The sequence below is a fragment of the Lipomyces tetrasporus genome (genome assembly GCF_029532465.1).
Source record: "Lipomyces tetrasporus strain NRRL Y-64009 chromosome Unknown POJ06scaffold_1, whole genome shotgun sequence".
NCBI classification, from domain to species: domain Eukaryota; kingdom Fungi; phylum Ascomycota; class Lipomycetes; order Lipomycetales; family Lipomycetaceae; genus Lipomyces; species Lipomyces tetrasporus.
In genome coordinates, this window is record NW_026611596.1 from 2,186,759 (window position 1) to 2,207,464 (window position 20,706).

Here is a 20,706-nt window from a genome sequence, read left to right on the forward strand (position 1 = left end):
GGCTACTACCAAAAATGTTTAATACGGACAAGACGAAACTATAACAAAACGCCTGTTTGCGAAAACAAACTGAAATATAATGACTAGTACGGCCCAAGAAGCGAAGGTCGAGATTAAACTAGACCATCGTAAATGTTCAATGCCGAGATAATCGTGGGATCCTGCGGTTGAATTAGATTGCCAGGTTATGCCAAGTGCAGATGTCATGAAGACTTACGAGTTTGGATCCTTCCTTGAATTCTTCTAGGGTCAATTCTCCATCAGAATCTTTGTCCATGGCCTTGAAGATTTTTTCCACCCGCTTCAATGGATGCATTAGTAAGTAATCGTTTCATATCTTCTTTGGGAAGTACATACTTTTTGTGGTGTAGCCTCGTCTTCCGGAAGCTTCATCATAGATCCAACCATCTTATATATGGCTTCGACAATGGACAGCATCTCAGTGTATGAAATCTTGCCATCGTTATTCAGGTCATACAATTGGAACGACCCTACAAACCATAATCAGACACGACAACTACCATTGTCACGGGAGCAGTTAGTCCTTACAAAGTAACTTTTCTTCGACGGAGCCTCGGGCCGTGATGGAAAGAGCACATATGAACTCCTTGAAGTCGATAAATCCAGATTTGTCATTGTCAAATACGTTAAAAACATATTCTGAAAATGAGGTTGGGTCGCCGAATGGGAAGAATTGTTTGTAGATCTTCTGGAACTCTGGCTTCGTAAGTTGGCCGGATGGACAATCCTTCAAGAAATCTGCAGACCCTGGTCAGTAACTACGAAACAGCATTGTAATACAAAGCAGACAGAATTATGCACCTTTGTACCACTGCTGAAGTTCGCGCTTATCGAAATAAGTAGACCTCTGGAGTTCTTGGAGTTGCTCGTGCGTAAGTTTCGACTGTGCCTTTCCCATTATGATGTTGAGCAGAATTAACAACGACAATTGAGGTAAGTGTACTATCTGTCCTTTATAACGTGCGAACCGCGCCGAAGTAGGTTCGATATCTTTATTGTGCTCGGCAATTCAGTAGACTACTGATAGGTCGAGCTCGAAGATCTAAAGGGTATGACCGAGTCCCAAGCCAGGCGGAGCACTTCAAACTGGGCAGTCTACTCGCCGTGCTGCTGTTTTTGGCAATATGAACGTGGCTGTGCGCATATAAATTCTTGCTGCATCCTTAATACGGCATTTTGTCCAGGTCAGGGGCTACATTCGAGGTAACCAGATTGTGTGATTGACTGGCTACAGACACAACCCTGTCACTCTCGAGAACACGTGCGTCGAGACTAATTTCAAGATCAGTCACACCTTGGCGAACTGGAAGGGCAAACACCGTCCTCGGGCATTGAAATTTATTCCACCCACACTACAAATTGCAACTCGTCGTTAGCTCCTCCCCCCGCACTCTTACTTCCTTCCACTTACACTGACGACACGGGACGCGCACACACAATGGCTCCTACAGTTGAGCCTACGCGCGTTACCATACTTGGCCGCGACTCGATTGTCGTGGGTTACGATCTCATACGAAAACTGGTCGCAGAGGTATTGAAAGACGTGGCCTCCTCAACCTACGTTTTGGTCACTGACACCAACATCGGCAAACTGTATCTCACCGCATTCGTAAAGGCATTCGAAGATCTCACTAAATCCTATGACGAACCGCCACGATTCATATCCTATACGGTACTGCCCGGAGAGAAATCAAAGTCGCGTGCTACAAAGGCCGCAATCGAAGACTGGATGCTTGAGAACCGGTGTACCCGTGACAGTGTATTACTGGCGCTCGGTGGTGGTGTCATTGGCGACATGGCTGGCTACGTTGCGGCCACATTTATGCGTGGAATCAAATTTATCCAGATCCCAACTACGTTGCTGTCCATGGTTGATTCGTCAATTGGAGGGAAAACTGCGATTGACACGCCTAATGGCAAGAACCTGATCGGTGCGTTCTGGCAACCACAACGAATTTTTGTTGACCTGGCATTTTTGGAGACGCTTCCGGAGCGCGAGTTCATTAATGGGATGTCGGAGATCATTAAGGTCGGTAGTACAACTTTTGTGACTTGTTGCATATTAACGTCGGATAGACTGCTGCGTTTTGGGATGAAAACGAATTCGAACGCTTGGAAAACAACGTGGATGAGTTCTTAACCGCATTTCGCAATCGAGACCCGACTACTGGCCATGTGGACCTTTCGTCCATTCAGGAAATGCTGCACTCATTGGTTGTCGGCTCGATTCGAGTCAAGGCATACGTAGTGTCTGCCGACGAACGCGAAGGCGGCCTCCGCAACTTGCTCAACTTTGGTCACTCAATTGGCCATGCGTATGAAGCTATTTTGACTCCGCAAATCCTCCACGGAGAGTGTGTTGCAATTGGTATGGTGAAGGAAGCTGAGCTTGCTCGTTATCTTGGTCTCTTGTCAGATTCGGCGGTTGCCCGTATCACCAAGATCCTTATCGCGTATGGTCTACCTATCTCTGTCTCAGATTCTGTGATTCGAAAACGTACGAACAATCGGCCTACTCCGGTCGATAAGCTTCTCAAGATCATGGCAGTGGACAAAAAGAATGCTGGCGCAAAAAAGAAGATTGTTCTTTTGACTGCTATAGGCAAGACCTTCGAACCTAAGGCGTCAATTGTTGCGGACGATGATATTAGATTTGTTTTGTCACCCGACGCTGTTGTTCGTGGCACGTCGCTTCCACCCAAGGTGCATGTTTCCATTACTCCACCCGGGTCAAAGTCTATTACCAACCGGGCATTGCTGCTTGCTGCTCTCGGATCAGGGACATGTAGACTACACAATCTGCTCAGGTCGGACGACACCGAGCACATGATGACCGCGATTTCTCAGCTCTCTGGTGCTGAGTTCTCGTGGGTCAAGGATGGCGCTGACGACGATGTTCTCGAGGTCAAGGGACGTGGCGGTGCGTTAATTGCGTCGAAGGAAGATATTTATCTTGGCAACTCAGGGACATCATCTCGTTTCCTGGCTGCTGTTGCCACAATTGCAAAGCCATCGAATAAGGCGGAGACGATAGTTCTGACAGGAAATGCGCGAATGAAGCAGCGACCAATTGCTCCTCTTGTTGACGCTCTCAGGAGTAATAGTGCTTGTATCGAGTATTTGGAATCTGTGGGTAGTTTACCTCTTCGCATCACTGCTGGCAAGCACCTGAAAGGAGGACGAGTCGAATTAGCCGCTACGGTATCATCCCAGTACGTCTCTGCCGTGCTCATGTGTGCACCATATGCGGAATCACCAACGACGCTGGCATTGGTCGGTGGAAAGCCAGTTTCTCAGTCATACATCGATATGACCATTGCCATGATGGCTTCCTTCGGTGTTAAGGTTACTAAATCATCTACCGAGGAGCATAGTTACGAAATTCCGAAGGCTAGATACACCGCCCCTGTTGACTACGTCGTTGAGAGTGACGCCAGTTCTGCCACTTACCCTCTTGCATTCGCCGCTCTCACAGGTACAACATGCACTATCCCCAATATCGGTTCGAGCTCTCTACAAGGGGACGCGAAATTTGCTGTTGATGTTCTCGCACCAATGGGTTGCGAGGTGGAGCAGACGGATATTGCGACTACGGTTACTGGGCCACCGAACGGCAAACTCAAGCCTCTCAAGTTGATTGATATGGAACCTATGACCGATGCCTTCCTAACTGCGAGCGTTCTAGCTGCTGTTGCGCACGATGGTTCTCAAAGCACAATTCCTACCCAGATCGTAGGTATTGCAAACCAGCGAGTGAAAGAGTGCAATCGAATAGCGGCGATGGTTCACGAATTTGCGCATTTTGGTGTGTCTGCGGGCGAGCTGAAAGAGGGGATCGAGATCTATGGCAAATTTTCCCCTTCGGAATTGACTCTGCCACCCGAAGGCATTCATACGTACGACGATCATCGCGTTGCTATGAGTTTCAGCTTACTAGCAACCGTTGCTCCTGGCCCTGTCTTGGTCAAAGACAAAAAATGTGTTGAAAAGACCTGGCCTGGCTGGTGGGACACGTTGGCTCGCAAGTTCAGTGTTAAACTTGTGGGATATGAGGAGCCACTCTCTACTGCTACCGCTCCAAAAATCTTGAAGCCAAACAATAATCGCAGTATTCTGGTAATTGGAATGCGGGGGGCTGGCAAGACGTCGGTTGGGGGATGGATAGCAGAGGCTCTTGGCCAGAAGTTCCAGGATCTTGATCAATATCTAGAAGAAAAACTGCAACTCACCATTCCTGAGATTATTAAGAATGACGGATGGGACGGTTTTAGAGCACTTGAGCTGGCTGTGCTGCAAGAAGTAGTTCATAATTGCCCACTCGGCCACACCTTTGCTTGTGGAGGTGGAATCGTCGAGTCTCCTGAAGCGCGAGATATTCTGCAGAAGTACATAGCGGATGGTGGAATAGTCATTCATGTGCACCGAGACGTGAAGCTGATAATTGAGTATTTGTCGGTTGACAAGACGAGGCCATCCTACGTCGATGACTTCTTCGCTGTCTGGCAACGGCGGGAAGAGTGGTTCGTGAACTGCTCGAATTATATGATCTACAACGCCGAATTGTCTAAGGAGGAAGATATCGAGCGAGCGAAACACAATTTGCGAGGGCTACTTAAGACGATTACGGGCACATCAACGACTCACGACGAGATTCTAGCGAAGCCGAAGTCATTCTTCTTATCGCTCACATATCCTGACGTGTCAGTGGCTATGCTGGATATAGACAAGGTTACCGAGGGCTGTGACGTATTGGAATTACGGGCTGATCTACTCCAGCCTGCGCCGCATTCCCAATCACCAAGTTCCACATTCGTTCAGGAGCAGATTGGTTTCATAAGGAAATACACTGACATTCCGCTGCTCTTCACGGTTCGAACCGTTTCTCAGGGTGGAAAGTTCCCCGACAATGACGTGGACAAAGCGCTTGAGCTCATGCTTCTTGCTCTGAAGCTAGGAGTGGCATATCTTGATGTCGAGCTCAGCTGGCCACCAGGATTGATCCAGAAGGTGGTTGAATCTCGGGGGTTCACGAAGTTGATCGCGTCCAATCATGACTTTAGTGGAACTTGGAAATGGGACGGACTGGAATGGCAGACCAAGTACGACGAGGCGATTCAAGGCAGCTGGTGCGATGTCATCAAGTTCGTAGGGTTCGCAGAATCTCGCAAAGACAATATCGCATTGGAGCAATTCCGAGCAACGCATACTGAGAAGCCGTTGATTGCAATCAACATGGGTGAAAGGGGACAGTTGAGCAGGGTTCTGAATTCAACATTGACCCCGGTGACGCACCCACTGCTGCCTACGAAGGCTGCGCCAGGGCAACTGTCGGTGGAAGAGATATTGACGGCAGCGAAAGTCATTGGAGATACGGAGTAGACGGATAGCATAATAGACGAAGTCGGTGGTTTATTATAGTACTATGTAAGAACGCTGTGCTTGAAATCATTGGTCTGCTATAGAGTAGAGCAAAACTATGTATACTGGGCGGATCGCAATGTGTTGTGGTGATTAATCTAATACATGATTATTTCATGTATACATTTATTCGTTATTTAAATAGCTCGTATCATCTTTACTGTTCAACTAAAACATATAAACTATTCCGAACTCTTGCTGATCCGCCATGTGTCGTCCCGTCGTATACTGAGGTGAAATGGGTGAGGTCAGAAACCGTACGATTGCGATTGAATATAATACAGGCGAAGGTAGGTGAAAATGCGGAAGCACAAAACACCCGAAATGGCAAACGAAACATTACCAAAACAGCATACAACCACCACGCACACAAGTGTAAGCACCAAACTAAACTTTAAAATCCTGAAGTACTTTTATGCGGCAAGAGGGACGCCGCCTTCCATATCCGGGAGCTGCAAGAATTAGCACAATGTACTACAGAACGAACCATAAAGAGCGCATTACATACCTGAGGTTTGCTCGCCCTGCTCATATATGAACTCATTGCAATGCCGACACCTTCAAAGACCGCCAACAAACAACCGCAAGTAATCGCCGAATTACGGGCGTGCTTGAACCCCCCGCGCATAGCTAACGCGCCACCGGTACAAAAGCCTGCTAATATAGGATTGAATGGATCTTCTTTTCGGCGAATGCCCTTGATCGCGCAGTCAAAAATCGAGAAAACACCACCCCATGAACCGAAGTTTCCGCCGACGACGGGAGCACGGGAGCGTATCGCGGCAATTGCGCCTGATCGTCGCTCTCCCTGAATGAAAGCACAGTTAGCAATTTCTGGTAGAGTAAGTTGCTAGGATGTAAACCAACATACAGATGGCGAGTTTCTGAATCCTTTAATGCCGTGCCAAATAGTGCCACCAATCACCTACGAGTAGATGTCAGGTTTCGGTCCAAGAATTGCGATCCGCCTGCCACAGACAGCATAAATGGTCCAGGCTTAGCGTCAATAATATACATACACCCATAGAAAATGCACCGCCAAAATCGTTGACGATAACGATCGGACACGGATCTCTAGTGTGATCGGCCATATTGTGATGTCGTGTTAACTAATACGTTCCGCCACGCCAGATGGTGATTAGTCTATTTCACAGCTGGGCTAAATTGCTAAGACTCTGAATGACTCTGAACTTCTGCCAAGGCGAAATAGAATCCTCCGGTACAAAGCAGTGGGAGGCCAGAGATTGGCTTTTGTACTGTCTGCTTATTGTTTTGTCGCCTCGCAGACTCGCAAAGAAATTTTTGAAGGTTTTGCATTTTCGCCGCGACCGAATTTTTGGCGGCGATGCCCTATGTTGGAGAAACGCCAGACAGCGGCATAGCAAACACTACGTCCTACTTGATCGTAGAGTAACGCCGGATATTTTATAGCGATTATAGAGCAACTGGAGTCAATCCTAGGTAATACTCTGTTTGAGATGCAGGCTGGCTTGGGGCCGATGTGAAATAGGCGCCATCCCCGCGCTACGCCCGAGGCCGGCCATCACACTACCTCTGAAATGGTTCTATTATGCTCTATAAATATTCTAAGGAACAGATCTAGATTTTCTTGCTCACTCTGGTATATATGCGTTTATACATCGTCCAAATTACCAACCCATCGAAAAATGCAAAACTCCGTTGTGCATGTACTGGTAAAACAAACAAATACAACCTAACAATCCAAGCGAACCTCTAGAGTCTATAGTCCTGTATTCTATATGCAAAATTACAATGTCGTGCAATGGCAGCGTTTACCTCCTGGACGCAGATCGCGCTGCTGCTGTTGCCTGGTCTAAGTGTAACGTTTCCGCAACTGCATTGCCAACCTTGTGTTCGATGGCAACTTCCTTGTCAATCGCAACCTGCACTGAGTTCTTAGACGAGAAAGTGAGCCACGACAGGTACGCTTGCCAAACAACGCTCGCAGCAGAATTAACCAATCCTCGGAAATGAGGCGGCACGAGAGTGAAGTTGAGAATGACAATATTAGGCCAGAACATGCAGCCATTCATCCACGCTATCGGTACCCTCTGTTTCAAACGATTTATGATCTCATTCGGGTCAAATATGCCTTGAGCAAGGAAGCCAGTGGTTAAGAACGAGGACAAGAAAAACGGCGCGAAACAGAGCTGGTTGGCAACGACCTTAAGGGCAACTGAAATAATCATGTTGCTGTGGTTAATATTCTTCGCCATGAACTTAACCCATGCAAAAGTCGGGAGAGATAATACAGAGCCAGTAACCATGACTTTGAAGGTGCGTAACGGTGAGTACTCTTCATCGGGTGTTAATAGGAGCTGGGACAGAGAGTCACCTACAAGACCGACCAGCAGACTTTGCAGTGCCTGAGTCGTATACGGCTTGTTGTCGTGAAATCGTCTGTAGGATTCGAAAACAGTGGAACTGCTGAGAGCGTTTCGTTTGGCTGTTGCAGACGCGTCAGAAGCTGATACTGATAAGTTGGTCTTGGAAGGAGGCGTCGTTGTGATATTTCGCTTACGAATGAACCTCCCGACGATATTGTAGTCATGAACCTGGACCATTTTAGAGTTCCAGGCATTCTCGCACAGGGCGCGCGTGATGCGATAATATCGGAGGAACATCATGGTGGCTCGCTGAAACTAGATAATAAGCTAGCGAGTTGCGAATGAGTGTCTATAAGGGAACAGTTGCAACCAAGCCTGCCGGCGCCGGTGTTCCGAGCCCGAGATGTCCGATCACAAATGAGTAATTGGAAGGGTTAGGGTGATATTTATCCATCACATACATCGTAGTTGATGAATTATTTCGAGCGTGGGATAACTTGCGTCATAAAACACATGCCAACAGCAATGCTACAATGTAAACTCCAGTGTCAATTATTTACAGCAAATAAAATAGCTAGTATTATAAGATGCGCACGGACATAGTACAAGCTAATGAGCTGCGGAATCATCGATTTCGCGGGTCCCGAGGATCGCCATTAGGTCGGGGGCCCTGACTCTGATTTTGATTACCTTGTAGCATTCCTAGCAAATTCAGTTGATATTGCGCCCGTGCAAATGCATCGTCCGAACTTGGCGGTGCCGGTACGGGTGCTTGCTGTGGTGCGACCGCTGCTGCAAGCGATTGCTGTTGCACCTGCTGCTGACGCTGCGCGTTCGACTGCATCTGTTGCAAGATGGCCTGGAGCTGCTGTTGCAACTGGGCTTGAGTCTGATTTTGATACTGGGTCTGTGGTTGCATTGCAATAGGTGGAGGCGGAGGCGCTTGAGTAGCTTGTTGTTGCTGTAAGACTTGCTGCTGTTGTTGCTGAAGTTGCTGCTGCAGAAGAGCTAAATACGACTGTTGTGGATCAGGCTGTTGTGGAACTGGAGGCGGAGGCTGGTACTGTTGTTGTGGCGCTCTTGGCAGCTGCTGTTGTTGTTGTTGTGCTTGTTGATGCTGCTGCTGCTGCTGCTGCGCCAACATGCCAGAGGCAAACTGGGCGAGAAAGGCCGGATTAACATGAGCACCAGGTGGGAGCTTTTGTGCTATATTCTGGAAGTTCTGTTGGCCATACGGATAGTGAGACTGTGGCGGTTGTTGACGTGCAGTGGTTTGTCCACCGAAATATGGACTAAGGCTAGGGAATTGCTGCAGAAAGGTTGCAGATTTAAGATCCTGCTGCACAGGCTGCGGAAGTTGCGGTAGACCTGACGGCTGATATGGCGAAGCGTTGCTTGGTGCTGGGGAATTAGTTGCCTGCCCAGCTCTACCATCACGTTGTAGGAGATATTCGCGCGCTCTAAGCTCTTCCTCTCGATTTCTCTGTCGATTTGCTCTGTCTCTATCCCGACCTCTCTCACGTATTCTCTCCACCTCCCATCGCTTGTCATCATGCTCACGACGCTCTCTCTCCTCTTTCCTCTTCCTGCGTCTACGCCGCTTCTGGCTGTTGGTCAGAGCGTCGCCAGAACGTGACATTACAGGCGAACGAGACCCACTGCTAGGCACTGGAGACTGGGAGTCACGATCAGTAAATAGCACATCTGCAGCTGCAGGCCGTGACGCCATCGCCAACGGCTCGTCAGTTTGCCGCGTTTTCTGAAAATGAGTCATTAGAAGAGATGTCGGCCGCGCGAGAGTCTTATACGGTTCATCATCATAGCTTCGCGGAGCTCTAGGGGCACCTCTAGGAACTGCAATTGGAGACTGCGATTGAACATCGACAGCCCTTACTTCATTGCCATCCTCACTTCCGGAATCACCATCTGCATCCTCGTTAGAATCATCACTATTATTGACTAATGCCGCATTCAAGTCTGCTGGCTGCCGAGGTACAGGAATACGTGACGCAAGCTGATCCAAGAAATCGTTGTCTTGACCAGCCAAATCCGCGAACGAATAGGGCTCGGTATTGGGCGGAGCAAGAGTGCGCTGAAACTGTCTCTGCATCGCCGGAGACTGACTCGCTTCTGAATTCTTACTCGGTGAGTGATCGTCCTTTACTTGAACTGTCAGCTTGCGTAGTTCCTTCTGCCGACGTTTGAATTCGGCCTCGGCCTCATCATCCGAGAACTCTTGCTCATTCTCGTCAACCTCTTCGTCGTTCCAATTGCTGGCATCGCTGCCCCTCAAAGCTTTGATTTCCGCCGTGAAAACAAACGTGCTAAAACGAGGCACGTAGTAGACTTCGTTGTTGATCCGAGACAGATAATTGGACGCTTCTGCGTCCGTGTTGAACTTCACAGAGTAGATTGGCTTCTGAACAGGGCCCAGAGTCTCATATACCTATTAACCGTAGTTAGTTCGCATGCGCAATACCGTCCTCGCAACACTGTCGTACCCTTCCAAATAGGCTTCGATCACCAAACACAAGAATAGAATCTTGATCTAAGACTTGGTATTCTCCAGACGTGAGAGCTTTCACAATCACAGTCTTGCCAACAACACGCTCAATAACACCTAGTTTCTCAATACGCTCTGTTGGCGAAATATCCACATCAATGGGCTTAACAGGCGCGTCCACGACCTCATTCTTCGTGCGCAATGGTCCAGTATTCACATCTTCGTCGTCCATATCATCTGGATCTGGCCGAGCTGAAGCAGCAGGTACAGCGCTGTCCCCGTCCTCCGAGCTCGACTCGGACTCCGATGTAGACTCCTCTATCTCACCCTCGTCTGTGCCGCTCTTAGCATCCGCGCCCACAGGCACCGCACTGCCGTTGGTGGTCGCAGGGGCGCTCTCTGCTTCTGGCTCGTCAATCACAAAAGGATGTGGGACCCGGGCCAAGTCAACATCGTCGCCCGCTACTTCCTGACTTGTTTGGCCACTGTCCTCTTCATCGGACTCGTATCGTACTGATGCGTCAGGATTCATTAACGCCACCTCGAAACTCGACATGGCAGGGGCAACAGTTTCATCTGCTTCTGCGGACTCATTCGCCTCCTTCGTCACATCCGTAGTCGAGGGCATATCATCTTCAATCGTGAACGGCACTACTACAGAATGAGTCTCAGATTCTACTCGAATCGAATCTCCTTCGGCGCCACCTTGCCGTTCAGATGCGGCGGGCGCAGCCAGTGTCGTGTTTAAGACGTCGGTGCCGGCTCTGCCCTCAACGGGTGCCTCTGTCGGTGGGTCGGTAGTCGTAATAGTGGACGGAAGCGCTACAATAATTGTATCTCCTACCTCGTCCGTTGTGGCTGCTGACATTGGACCAGGAGTAGCGGGTTCTTGGATTGACCCTAGCGCCTCCGCCTCCGACAAGTCGGGCAGGGGAGTGTCATCCATGATGGCCAGACGGATTCGCTTAGATAAGTGCGTTACAACACTATCGAAAAGACAATATAACAAAGGTCTTAACTGATCCGACGTAGGCCGAAAATTTTGTGCACCAAATGAGTTGAAACCTCAGAAACATCATCGGAGAGGAAAAGATTCTACTTGCAGTACGGCTGTTACGCCGCCCGTGACAATAACTGCGTACCTAATGTTACTTGTTCATCCATCGCTGTGGCACATCCTCTGGCAACAACATTGTTGCAGCAATTGACTTCCATGCATTTTCAGGTTCTCATCTGTCTTCATGACTGACGTGGTAGCAAGCATATCAAAGCATCGAAAGCCGGTATCAGTGCCTGTTTCGGAGCTAGTTGAGGAGGAAGACGTCGATCCAAGGTCAGGGTTAGACGGACCTGCGGGAGCAGCAAATCTGTCGATTGCATTTGCAATTGTGGTGGCAATTCGCTCAATATGCGCGTATTACAGTATTATTCCAGACTGCGATGAAGGTGCGACTGCTTTGGAGTGATAAAGTCCGACGCGAATTGATCGAGACGCGCGTCGGGTGACAAGGTCAACTTGTGTATCTGACGGCATGCAGTGTTTAACTACTGGGAACCGGCTCATTATCTTACGCATGGATTTGGTCTCGAGACATGGGAGTATTCACCTGTCTATGCTATTCGCAGCTGGGCTTATGTTGGCGTACACAGCGTCATAGTGTACATATGTCGACTCTTGGGCACGTCGGAGGTATGGCCAGTGACTGTCCTCCGATGAAGCACAACTAATTGGTTATACAGGCCAATCTCTTTTTTGCGGTACGGGCAGTTCTCGGGTCATTTTGTGCGTTCTGCGAAGTAAACTTGTACGGTTCAATATGGCGGAATATATCTTCGAGGGTAGCGAAATTGTTTCTCATATTCTCGGTTGGTGCCGCGGGCATGTTTCACGCGTCGGTGACTTTCCTGCCTTCGTCGTTTTCGATGTATTTCACAATGCTAGCTTTCTCGCGTATATTGGATGGCAACGCTCGCTACGCCCCTCAAAGTGCTCTATTCATGTTTGCAATTAGTGGGATACTGGGGTGGCCGTTCGCACTGGCAATAGCTATTCCGTTTCTTGTGCAGACGGCATGGATGGTGTTCGTGAATCCTCAGCGACGACGGATGATATCCGGAATTTTCAAAGCTATTGGGTACTCTTTGGCCCTTGTGGTAGTAGTTGTGGGCATAGATTCGTTTGCATTTAAGAAACTTCAGATTGTTCCACTCAACATTGTTCTCTATAACATCTTTGGGACACAAGAGACTGGACCGAATATTTTCGGCACTGAACCATGGACATACTATGTTTTGAATTTAGCACTGAACTTTAACATTGTTGCAGTTCTCGCATATTCCTCAATTTTGGTGTGGGTCAGTTCACATTTGTTTTCTTTTGCAAGGCAGGACGAACTAATGCCGTCAAGATTATTGGCAGCACGTTGCCTTCGTCAAAGGTCATCATATCCTCTTATATTGGCAACGTCAAAATTTTTAGCATCATTTCGCCGTTATTCTTATGGACCGCCATTTTCGTTGCTCAACCGCACAAAGAAGAGCGATTTTTTTATGTCGTTTATCCGCTGCTGTGTCTCAATGCGGCAATAGCCTTTGATTCTTTTCTTGCCATTTACAAAGCGGGCTTGGGAAGAATTGGCCTTCCGAAATCTGTCATTGCTGATTGGACTTCTTCCGCGCAGACTCTATTGCTATTGAGCACATTAGCGCTCTGGTGTTCGAGGATTATGGCACTGCATTCATTCTACTACGCTCCTTTGGAGGTATACGGTAATTTATTCAACGTCACTGCTGTTTCCGATATGTCAGATCCTCCATTGAACGTGTGCGTAGGTAGAGAGTGGTACCGATTTCCATCGTCCTACTTCCTTCCAAAAAATATGCGATTGAAATTCATTAAAAGCGATTTCAATGGAATGCTACCTACAGAATTTGCAGAAGGCGTCAGCTGGTATGAGGGAGCCTCGTTGATTCCGGAGGGGCTCAACAATGAAAATCGAGAAGAAATGAGCTTCTACGTGAGAGTGGACGAATGCGATTACCTTGTCGACTCCAACTTTACTACGTCAGGCCAAGAAGGAACATTTGAAAAACAGTTTATTACTGATGTTGAGAATTGGGAGATTGTCCGATGTGCACCATTCTTGGATAGCGATCGTAGCACTCTCTTGGCACGAGTTATTAAACTGCCTGACTTTGTTGAGATGATGATTCCAGCCGAAGCGACGTACTTCCATCGTGAATGGACGTCCTATTGCTTATTGAAAAGAAGAAAATAAGAGCCGATTGAAATTGCATAATGTGTATATACTGTTGCTTGGTAATTAGGGACAAAGGTGGTTGCGTTTTGGTACATAAGTCTTGTCATACGACCACAGGCACGTTCTTAGCTATGTGTTGACAATGAAAAGAAAATTACGCGAATAGATATAACACTAAATGTATTATGTCTCGTACATGAACGATCATCTGGGATGGGAGCCTGGTACTGGAACGATGATATATAGAAAATCACAATATCGAATTTTGACTGTGCTTCCGACGGCTTTTCACCGTAGTCAAGTAAGTGGTGCTTTGTGGATTTAAATGTGGCGTTCACGTCGGGGATAAACCAAATTTACCAAAAACGGAAAAGAGATCCCTGATATCGGGAGATCCATCGTTAGTTCGTGCCAGCCAATTCTAAGAGCTGAGCCGCATTCCCGCCCGCTCGCTAATTTATCCTAATCGGGGTAAAAGATGCCTTCAGGACCATGCAGACACGTCGATCCGAGTAGTAGACAGGCTGCTCCATTCGCGTTAAAGAAGCTCTCCGTCCCATATTTCGCTGAACTTAGACGATCTGTTTCTTCCATAGCTTTTCAGGTATTATAATTACCTGAGTTCCGGCCTCGACACACTGAGTGCGATAACGACCAAATGGGTGTCATTACAGAAGCTGCAGACTATCTCAAGGCCATCATGCCTAATGAATTCCTGGTCGTTGGTCTCGCCTTGATCGTCCTGCTGCAGATATCGCGTTTCTCATTAAAATTCTATTTTTCTGCGCCGCGAAATCTTGCTACCGCTCAAGAGACTCTCAAAATGAAAGGGGTGGAAAAGTCTGAAAGTATGTCGTCTCATATTGGTCTCGTGGATTTGAGAATAACTCTCGATTATAGTATGGACCCCAGTAGATTTCAAGACTCCTGCTCCCGAACAGTATCCAAACTGGGACATCAAGGACACCAAGCCTCTTCCATACCGTCCGTTCAAACATAATTATCATGTCACCATGGGTATCCGAAATATGAACTGGCAAGAGTGGATTGAGCTCGATAACGAATTCTTGAAATATCATAAGCGCAAATGCGAACGCCTGGCTGAAAGAAGGGAAAAGCTCGTGATGACGGCACCTGAAGCGTATGATGCGGCTATGGAACTCCTGGAAGAGTTCAGGGAATGGCTACCTGCACGGTACCCGACCCTGTTCAAGCGCACGGATGTCGGAATCGACAACTTGGTTACCGGGGAAAGTTTTAATATTGCTGAGCGGCCGTTAAAGGATAACGTTGATCCTATGGAAATTGCCGCGAAGCTAGTTCAGGATGATCTTGCCATCATGATGCCAGGTGAAGATGGGCAGTATTACTTGAAGTCGGCTTGTATATTATTGGCAGGTATCTATCGGTGCTATGAATATCAATGCTGACGTGCACTAAATCATTTCACTAGGATTCTGGAGATTAGCTGATAAGTTCGGAATGCCTCTATCTGAGATCCACACATCAGGTGATGTCCCTCAATTCAAGGAGAAGTTGCAAGTATCAATGGAGCGATTCTTTGTCCGAATGCGAGTCGACAAGCCTGTCGTAAGGAACAACGTAAGCAAACGCATATATTTAACTCCGAGATTGTAGTCTCGAGACTGCATGCTAACTTAGCAGTATTTTCTTCAAACCGACGACGACTTGGGATGGTCCAGAGCCATTGGACCTGAGGATAATGATGATATCGGATGGGATGCTGCTGAGCATGCCCACGATATTACCAAGATGCACTTCCGGTCCGAGAGACAATCACTTCGACGACTTCCTAAATCTGGTGGTGTTGTGTTCACAATTGTAAGTATCGCGCTCTTGTTGTCTCCATCTTTCAGTTTTTGTATTAATTTTACCTGATAGCGCACGTACTTCGTACCGATTACCGAGCTGGCAAAAGAGCCATACGTGCCTGGTCGCCTTGCTGACGGTATCAGAGCTTGGAGCGATGATGTTGCTCTGTATAAAGGAAAGCGAAAGTTTGATAAAATCGTTCTTGAGTACTTAGACGAACAGCACAAGAAACAAGTAGAAGCCGGTCTATCCTTGGAGAAAGAGCCAAGCCAATATCCGTTTTAGTAGATAATGTGATCTTTCGGAGCTATTCTGGAGTTTCTAATGCTGGATTGGAATAAACCTTTGGTCATTTTCGGGATCGGTATTAATTTAGACTTTTTGAATATACACAAAAACCTATCATACATTACCATACCACAATGCAATCTTAAATGCTTTTCCTAACCATTCGAGTCAATACAAGACTAGTGAATTTTTATGACCCATCACTACGACTACTTTCCAAACCGCGCTAGCGCAGGACCAAGTTTTCGCTCTTCGACTGGCAATCCTTTCCGCCTCTTCAAATTATCCTGGCGCATTTTCTTCTCCCTCTCCAAAGCAACCTCAACGCGTAACTTCCGCTCGTCAATAACATTCTTCGATTTCTTTCGCAGATACTTCCGAAGAGCAGAATTCTTTCCTCTCATCTTGGCCTTCGGCTGCAGCTTAGCATCAGCCTTACCGACCTTCTTATCGGTTTCGTCTGTAGTCTCCAGAACCAGAGCCTGTCGTCGTTCCTCAGGAGCACGAGGATCAACGTTGCCGATGAAATTAGGGTCCAATGCAATCATCTCTGGCTTCAACTTGTTGAGCAAGCCATGAACTTCGCCTTCTCGCCGCTGCTGAAGAGTCTCATAAGGATTCACCTCCAATGCATCGAAGTTCGGCTCGCCTGCGCCTGGCACAATTAAACTCGTGAACCCCTCGTCGTGGCCAAACCCAAGAAGATCGTCGAACGGACAAAAACGTACGTCGTTGACAGTAGCTCCGGGATTTAAATGCGTCATATACGGGGATTTTTGTTTCGTTCGCAAAGCATCTTTCCAAATAGTGACATGCGGTCCCCAACTAACAGCCAAAAGCCCTCGATCACTAATATCCAATGCTGTCGACGGTGTAGGCGTATAATATGCGTGAACTTCTCTGTACATTCGGACGTCCCAAATCTTTAACTGTCCATCGGCACCAGCTGTTGCCATGTAGTGTCCGCCTCGATCAACTGAGATTGCTCGAACAGGTCCCTTGTGCGACAATATCCGGACAAGAGGGGTGGAGGTGTTTGGGGCCCACAGAGAGACCGTCCCGTTCGTGTGTCCAAGATGAATGATAGCGTTGTACTGATTCTGTGCCAATGAAGTTGTTGGTCCCATCTTTGTTCGAAGCTCACAGACTTGATCGCCGGTAGACACATCCTGATACTTCAACCAGCCAGCATTACCGACAGTTGCAAGCAAGAAGTGATACGGCAGAAATTCCATATTCGTGACTTCAATATGCTTCTTTAGGCAGTGAAGTTCAGTACCAGACTTGTCGTAAATGTAAACATATTTCTTCTGAGCTACTGCAAAGTACTGATCGTTATGTAGGTATTTAACGTCACGAATTGTCTCGTTGATGTGTAACTCAGTATCAAGAGTGCCTTCTCGGAAATCAAATGCCGCGACATGTCCTTTTCGCCCGCCTAATAGTAATTTTCTGCCGTTTCGAGTGTAGTCGATTTCATACGGACCAAAATGCTCGAGTTTAAGTTCAAATCCCTATTCGTGGTGTCAGATCGATGATAATACTCTTAATCCACCATCGAAATTCATACTTTACTGGCGGTTGTAACGTCAACATGCTTCTTCAATTCAGTCTGAGAAAACTTGTATGTCTTTTCCATGCCCTCGGCTTCTAAGAAACCCGCGTCCTCTTGCAGTAGAAGTTCTGTGGATTTGGCTGCGCGAATCGCATCTTTGTACTTTTGATCTGTCCGTTTGATGTTTGCTCGCAGCTTTCGGTCCTTAACTCTAACATTCTATTTCTTATTGTTAATGTTGTCTGTCTCATCTCTTAAATGCACATGCAAATGAAAATACCTTATTTGTCGTAGACCTGCTATATATCGATCCGAACATATCTGAACCAGCATTTGTCGTTCCAGCCCCCGGCAGCCTTACATGTTCTGACGATTTAACCACAGACATATTTCGCTTACTATCCAAGTAATCTAAGTAAAGTAAGGCGTCTAAGTCGTGATAGGGTACAGTCGGATTTGGTCAGGTTTGATTTGATGAGTTCTAAGAGTTTTCACAAAACTTTCGTTGCATACATCCTTGGAAGCGCCGCACGCTCCTGAATAATTTTACACAAAAAATTCAATGACGGCACCCAGTACGGATCTTCACGTCGTTACCTAGTTATACCCGGACGACCTTCTAAGACATATACTAAGATGGTAAGCTATAAACTCGAGGGTTGGTTACTAATGCAAAATGTGGACTGACATGTCTAAATAGAAGGACGTTGAGAAGATGATGATGCATCATCATCGGTCATCCGTGAAAAAGAATCACAAAGCTTTTAAGTCTAAGCATTCAAGCAAAGGCGCTCTAAAAGCCCAGACTAAAGGTATATTTGCATGTTGAACATAACTGTTTTGGATCTATTTATTGACAATTTACTAGGCAAGGTCGAGAAGTCCACCCAGAAGTACAAACCGAAACATGCTGCAAATAAGCTGGAGCGGAGGAACAAAGCAAAACAGGTCATGCTCAGCAAGAAAGAGAAATCTGAGTCGAACAAGAATTTTTTTGATGGCCGAAGAGGAGCTCCTAGGATTGTCGTAAGTCTATGGATCGGATCAGGTTGTCGAGTACGGTGTGGTTGATTTATTTTGTTTGCAGGCTGTGATCCCGTTATGTGCCGATGTTGACGCCGCCGACGTTGTCAGAAGTCTAAACAAGAGCATTGATGTCGATGTTGAGGTTCCATATAGCGGTGTTTTCACGACTCCAATTGACCGATTTAAGCAGAAGATTCAGTACATTGTTGCCCCGCGACATTTCACCTCCATAATCGACGCCGCGCAGGTCGCTGACTTCGTAGTCTTTGTCTTATCAGCAAAGCAGGAAGTTGACCATTTTGGCGAGACATGCTTGCGCAGTGTTGTTGCCCAGGGTGTATCGACCGTATACTCCGTCGTGCAGCATCTGTCGGAGGTCGAGTCAGCGAAAATGCAAACCGAGCTTCGCAAGTCACTATTATCATATATGACTCATTTCTTTGCGGAACAGGAGAAGATATACGCGATGGATAATCAGCAAGAATGTCTGAATATTATTCGATCTCTATGCCAGCAGTTTCCTAAGGGCATTCAATGGCGGGATAGCAGAGCGTACATACTTGCGGACCGAGCTTGGTACGACAAGAATCCTGAATTGAATACCGGTGGTGCATTAGTAGTTGAGGGTGTTGTACGGGGCCAGAAGTTGAGCCCGGATCGATTGGTTCATATACCTGGATTTGGTGATTTCCAGGTTGATAAGATTTGCGCGGCCGGGGATGCCGCTACGCACGACGATTCAATGGCTATAGATGGCGACGCTATGGCTCAATTCGCTGGTAACTTTACGGCACTTCCGACGATGGACCAAGATGACCTTGATGAGTACGCCCTGGAAGAAGAATTGCCTGACGTCGGTATGGAGAACGATTATGAAGAACCGGAAATGCAACGTGGCGTGCGATTAGATGACCACTTTTATCTTAGCGACGACGAAGAACAAGAAGCGCGGACATTGAAGGACAAGAACCGAATTCCAAAGGGAATGTCTGAGTATCAGGCTCGATGGATTCTTGAGGAGAATTCTGACGACGAATATGACAACGCCGACGACGCAAGTAGCAATGGTGGAGACCAAACGATGGAGCTGGATGACGACGATGCTCGGTCTCTTACTCGTTCGGCCACACAATATGGCGCCACGGAGATGGATGCCCAAAGTGAAATGTTTGTTGATCTATCGCCAGAGGAAGAAGCCAGACAACTCAAGGAGTATCGTGAACGAGAAAAGGAAGACACTGAATTTCCAGACGAAGTTGAGCTTCCTCCAGAAGTGAGCGCGAAGGAGCGGTTCGCGCGTTACCGTGGTCTACGGAATCTGAGGTCTAGCGAGTGGCAGGTCGATGAGCAAGATAGTCGAGCTCCGCAAGAATGGAACCGATTATCACGATTCCAGAATTTCAGAACCACTAGGAACAGAGTTCTCAAAGAGTCTAATGCCAATTGTGTCCCGGTAAGTTTTATGGCATTCTGTCCTCACTGCTGGAGGTGTGACTAACGATTTGCCAGGCTGGAACTCGTGTTCTTATCTACATTCGAGCTCCGGAAGATGTAATCATTGCCGCTTCCAACAAGTCGCTGTTCTCAATTTTTGCTCTTCTCAGATACGAGCATAAAAAAGTCGTCCTCAACGTTTCCGCTACGCCAAACACAGAGTATGAGGAGCCGATCCCGACTAAGGACTCGCTCATTCTGCAAGTCGGTGCTAGGCGGTACAATGTCAATCCGGTATTCTCGGAAAGTGGGACCACCCCAAACAATGTTTACAAGCTCGAACGGTTCCTTCATCAAGGCCGTACCGCTATTGCGACAATGATCGCGCCTGTGTCCTTTGGCAATACTCCTATCCTGTTTTTAAAGGAGACTGAAAAAAGTAAGCCGACCGGTGATGAATTCAGATGGGACACGCCTGCTAATAGTATAAAGGTATCGAACTTGTTGCATCCGGCAGCGTGGAAAACGCAGACCATAGCCGCGTTCTTGCCAAACGTATTATACTTACAGGCTATCCGTACAAGATCCACAAGCGTCTCGTCACCCTCCGCTACATGTTTTTCAATGCAGAAGATATTGCATGGTTCAAAGCCATTCCACTGTTCACGAAAATGGGAAGATCGGGATATATCAAGGAGAGTATTGGCACGCACGGCTATTACAAGGCTACGTTCAATGGACCTATCAATGCTCAAGACACCATTGCTATGGCGCTCTACAAACGGGTTTGGCCACGTCGGTCGGAATTGTGGACGGGTGCTTTTTAGATGGGTTTATTTCAATGTTATGCGACGTATTTCTGAATGGATCGTGAAAGCATTTTGGTTGTATTACTTTCTGGATTTCTCGGGTTGTGTATGAATTATGGTGATAAACGAGATATAATCATTCTGATGTATTTTGCACAGACCACTAAGAGAGCACAAAGAGTCGGCAACCACGGACGGACTCCGTGCAATT

General features: G+C 47.3%; 9 protein-coding genes across 9 annotated transcripts; 4 read left to right on the plus strand and 5 right to left on the minus strand.

The window, feature by feature from the left end:
* Positions 1–113: 113 nt before the first annotated feature.
* On the minus strand, positions 114–919 carry POJ06DRAFT_191715 (uncharacterized protein; the record flags this gene model as incomplete). Its single annotated transcript, XM_056184856.1, has 5 exons — positions 114–161; positions 218–301; positions 358–491; positions 550–759; positions 823–919. The coding sequence occupies 5 exons, from the start codon at positions 917–919 to the stop codon at positions 114–116; spliced, it is 573 nt and encodes a 190-aa protein (XP_056047677.1).
* Positions 920–1,459: 540 nt separating this feature from the next.
* POJ06DRAFT_191162 (EPSP synthase-domain-containing protein) lies at positions 1,460–5,400 on the plus strand (the record flags this gene model as incomplete). The annotated part of the gene is made up of 2 exons (XM_056184832.1): positions 1,460–2,050; positions 2,098–5,400. The coding sequence occupies 2 exons, from the start codon at positions 1,460–1,462 to the stop codon at positions 5,398–5,400; spliced, it is 3,894 nt and encodes a 1,297-aa protein (XP_056047678.1).
* Positions 5,401–5,852: 452 nt separating this feature from the next.
* POJ06DRAFT_235188 (mitochondrial inner membrane translocase subunit Tim17/Tim22/Tim23/peroxisomal protein PMP24) lies at positions 5,853–6,530 on the minus strand (the record flags this gene model as incomplete). Its single annotated transcript, XM_056185820.1, has 4 exons — positions 5,853–5,891; positions 5,948–6,289; positions 6,311–6,364; positions 6,459–6,530. The coding sequence occupies 4 exons, from the start codon at positions 6,528–6,530 to the stop codon at positions 5,853–5,855; spliced, it is 507 nt and encodes a 168-aa protein (XP_056047679.1).
* A 702-nt stretch (positions 6,531–7,232) lies between these two features.
* Positions 7,233–8,011, minus strand: POJ06DRAFT_279720 (uncharacterized protein; the record flags this gene model as incomplete). Its single annotated transcript, XM_056189836.1, has 2 exons — positions 7,233–7,927; positions 7,990–8,011. 2 exons carry the CDS (start codon positions 8,009–8,011, stop codon positions 7,233–7,235), a joined length of 717 nt encoding a protein of 238 aa, XP_056047680.1.
* Positions 8,012–8,181: 170 nt separating this feature from the next.
* POJ06DRAFT_15853 (Gar1/Naf1 RNA binding region-domain-containing protein) lies at positions 8,182–11,443 on the minus strand. The gene is made up of 2 exons (XM_056184699.1): positions 10,289–11,443; positions 8,182–10,233 (listed from the first exon to the last, which is right to left on the minus strand). Exons 1-2 carry the CDS (start codon positions 11,234–11,236, stop codon positions 8,413–8,415), a joined length of 2,769 nt encoding a protein of 922 aa, XP_056047681.1. The 5' UTR covers positions 11,237–11,443; the 3' UTR covers positions 8,182–8,412.
* A 383-nt stretch (positions 11,444–11,826) lies between these two features.
* On the plus strand, positions 11,827–13,833 carry POJ06DRAFT_243981 (Alg9-like mannosyltransferase family-domain-containing protein). Its single transcript, XM_056186427.1, has 2 exons — positions 11,827–12,645; positions 12,699–13,833. The coding sequence occupies exons 1-2, from the start codon at positions 12,172–12,174 to the stop codon at positions 13,566–13,568; spliced, it is 1,344 nt and encodes a 447-aa protein (XP_056047682.1). The 5' UTR covers positions 11,827–12,171; the 3' UTR covers positions 13,569–13,833.
* Positions 13,834–14,058: 225 nt separating this feature from the next.
* Positions 14,059–15,781, plus strand: POJ06DRAFT_243988 (uncharacterized protein). Its single transcript, XM_056186428.1, has 5 exons — positions 14,059–14,398; positions 14,451–14,948; positions 15,004–15,152; positions 15,216–15,392; positions 15,453–15,781. The coding sequence occupies exons 1-5, from the start codon at positions 14,209–14,211 to the stop codon at positions 15,666–15,668; spliced, it is 1,230 nt and encodes a 409-aa protein (XP_056047683.1). The 5' UTR covers positions 14,059–14,208; the 3' UTR covers positions 15,669–15,781.
* Positions 15,782–17,718, minus strand: POJ06DRAFT_243990 (WD40-repeat-containing domain protein). Its single transcript, XM_056186429.1, has 3 exons — positions 17,507–17,718; positions 17,242–17,445; positions 15,782–17,185 (listed from the first exon to the last, which is right to left on the minus strand). Exons 1-3 carry the CDS (start codon positions 17,612–17,614, stop codon positions 15,881–15,883), a joined length of 1,617 nt encoding a protein of 538 aa, XP_056047684.1. The 5' UTR covers positions 17,615–17,718; the 3' UTR covers positions 15,782–15,880.
* Positions 17,719–17,752: 34 nt separating this feature from the next.
* On the plus strand, positions 17,753–20,683 carry POJ06DRAFT_243992 (uncharacterized protein). Its single transcript, XM_056186430.1, has 6 exons — positions 17,753–17,865; positions 17,927–18,038; positions 18,095–18,252; positions 18,314–19,705; positions 19,762–20,125; positions 20,179–20,683. The coding sequence occupies exons 1-6, from the start codon at positions 17,863–17,865 to the stop codon at positions 20,511–20,513; spliced, it is 2,364 nt and encodes a 787-aa protein (XP_056047685.1). The 5' UTR covers positions 17,753–17,862; the 3' UTR covers positions 20,514–20,683.
* The last annotated feature ends 23 nt before the right edge of the window (positions 20,684–20,706 follow it).

Coding starts and splice junctions, on each gene's coding strand:
- POJ06DRAFT_243988 (XM_056186428.1), top strand. CDS start 14,209: ATGGGTGTCATTACAGAAGCTGCAGACTATCTCAAGGCCATCATGCCT. Junction 14,949..15,003: donor GGCTTGTATATTATTGGCAG/GTATCTATCGGT, acceptor TCATTTCACTAG/GATTCTGGAGATTAGCTGAT. Junction 15,153..15,215: donor AGCCTGTCGTAAGGAACAAC/GTAAGCAAACGC, acceptor CTAACTTAGCAG/TATTTTCTTCAAACCGACGA.
- POJ06DRAFT_243992 (XM_056186430.1), top strand. Junction 18,039..18,094: donor TCTAAAAGCCCAGACTAAAG/GTATATTTGCAT, acceptor ACAATTTACTAG/GCAAGGTCGAGAAGTCCACC. Junction 18,253..18,313: donor GAGGAGCTCCTAGGATTGTC/GTAAGTCTATGG, acceptor TTTTGTTTGCAG/GCTGTGATCCCGTTATGTGC.
- POJ06DRAFT_15853 (XM_056184699.1), bottom strand. CDS start 11,236: ATGGATGACACTCCCCTGCCCGACTTGTCGGAGGCGGAGGCGCTAGGG. Junction 10,234..10,288: donor ATCGAAGCCTATTTGGAAGG/GTACGACAGTGT, acceptor TACGGTTAATAG/GTATATGAGACTCTGGGCCC.
- POJ06DRAFT_243981 (XM_056186427.1), top strand. CDS start 12,172: ATGTTTCACGCGTCGGTGACTTTCCTGCCTTCGTCGTTTTCGATGTAT. Junction 12,646..12,698: donor ATTCCTCAATTTTGGTGTGG/GTCAGTTCACAT, acceptor AATGCCGTCAAG/ATTATTGGCAGCACGTTGCC.
- POJ06DRAFT_243990 (XM_056186429.1), bottom strand. CDS start 17,614: ATGTCTGTGGTTAAATCGTCAGAACATGTAAGGCTGCCGGGGGCTGGA. Junction 17,446..17,506: donor GCAGGTCTACGACAAATAAG/GTATTTTCATTT, acceptor AATAAGAAATAG/AATGTTAGAGTTAAGGACCG. Junction 17,186..17,241: donor ACGTTACAACCGCCAGTAAA/GTATGAATTTCG, acceptor CACCACGAATAG/GGATTTGAACTTAAACTCGA.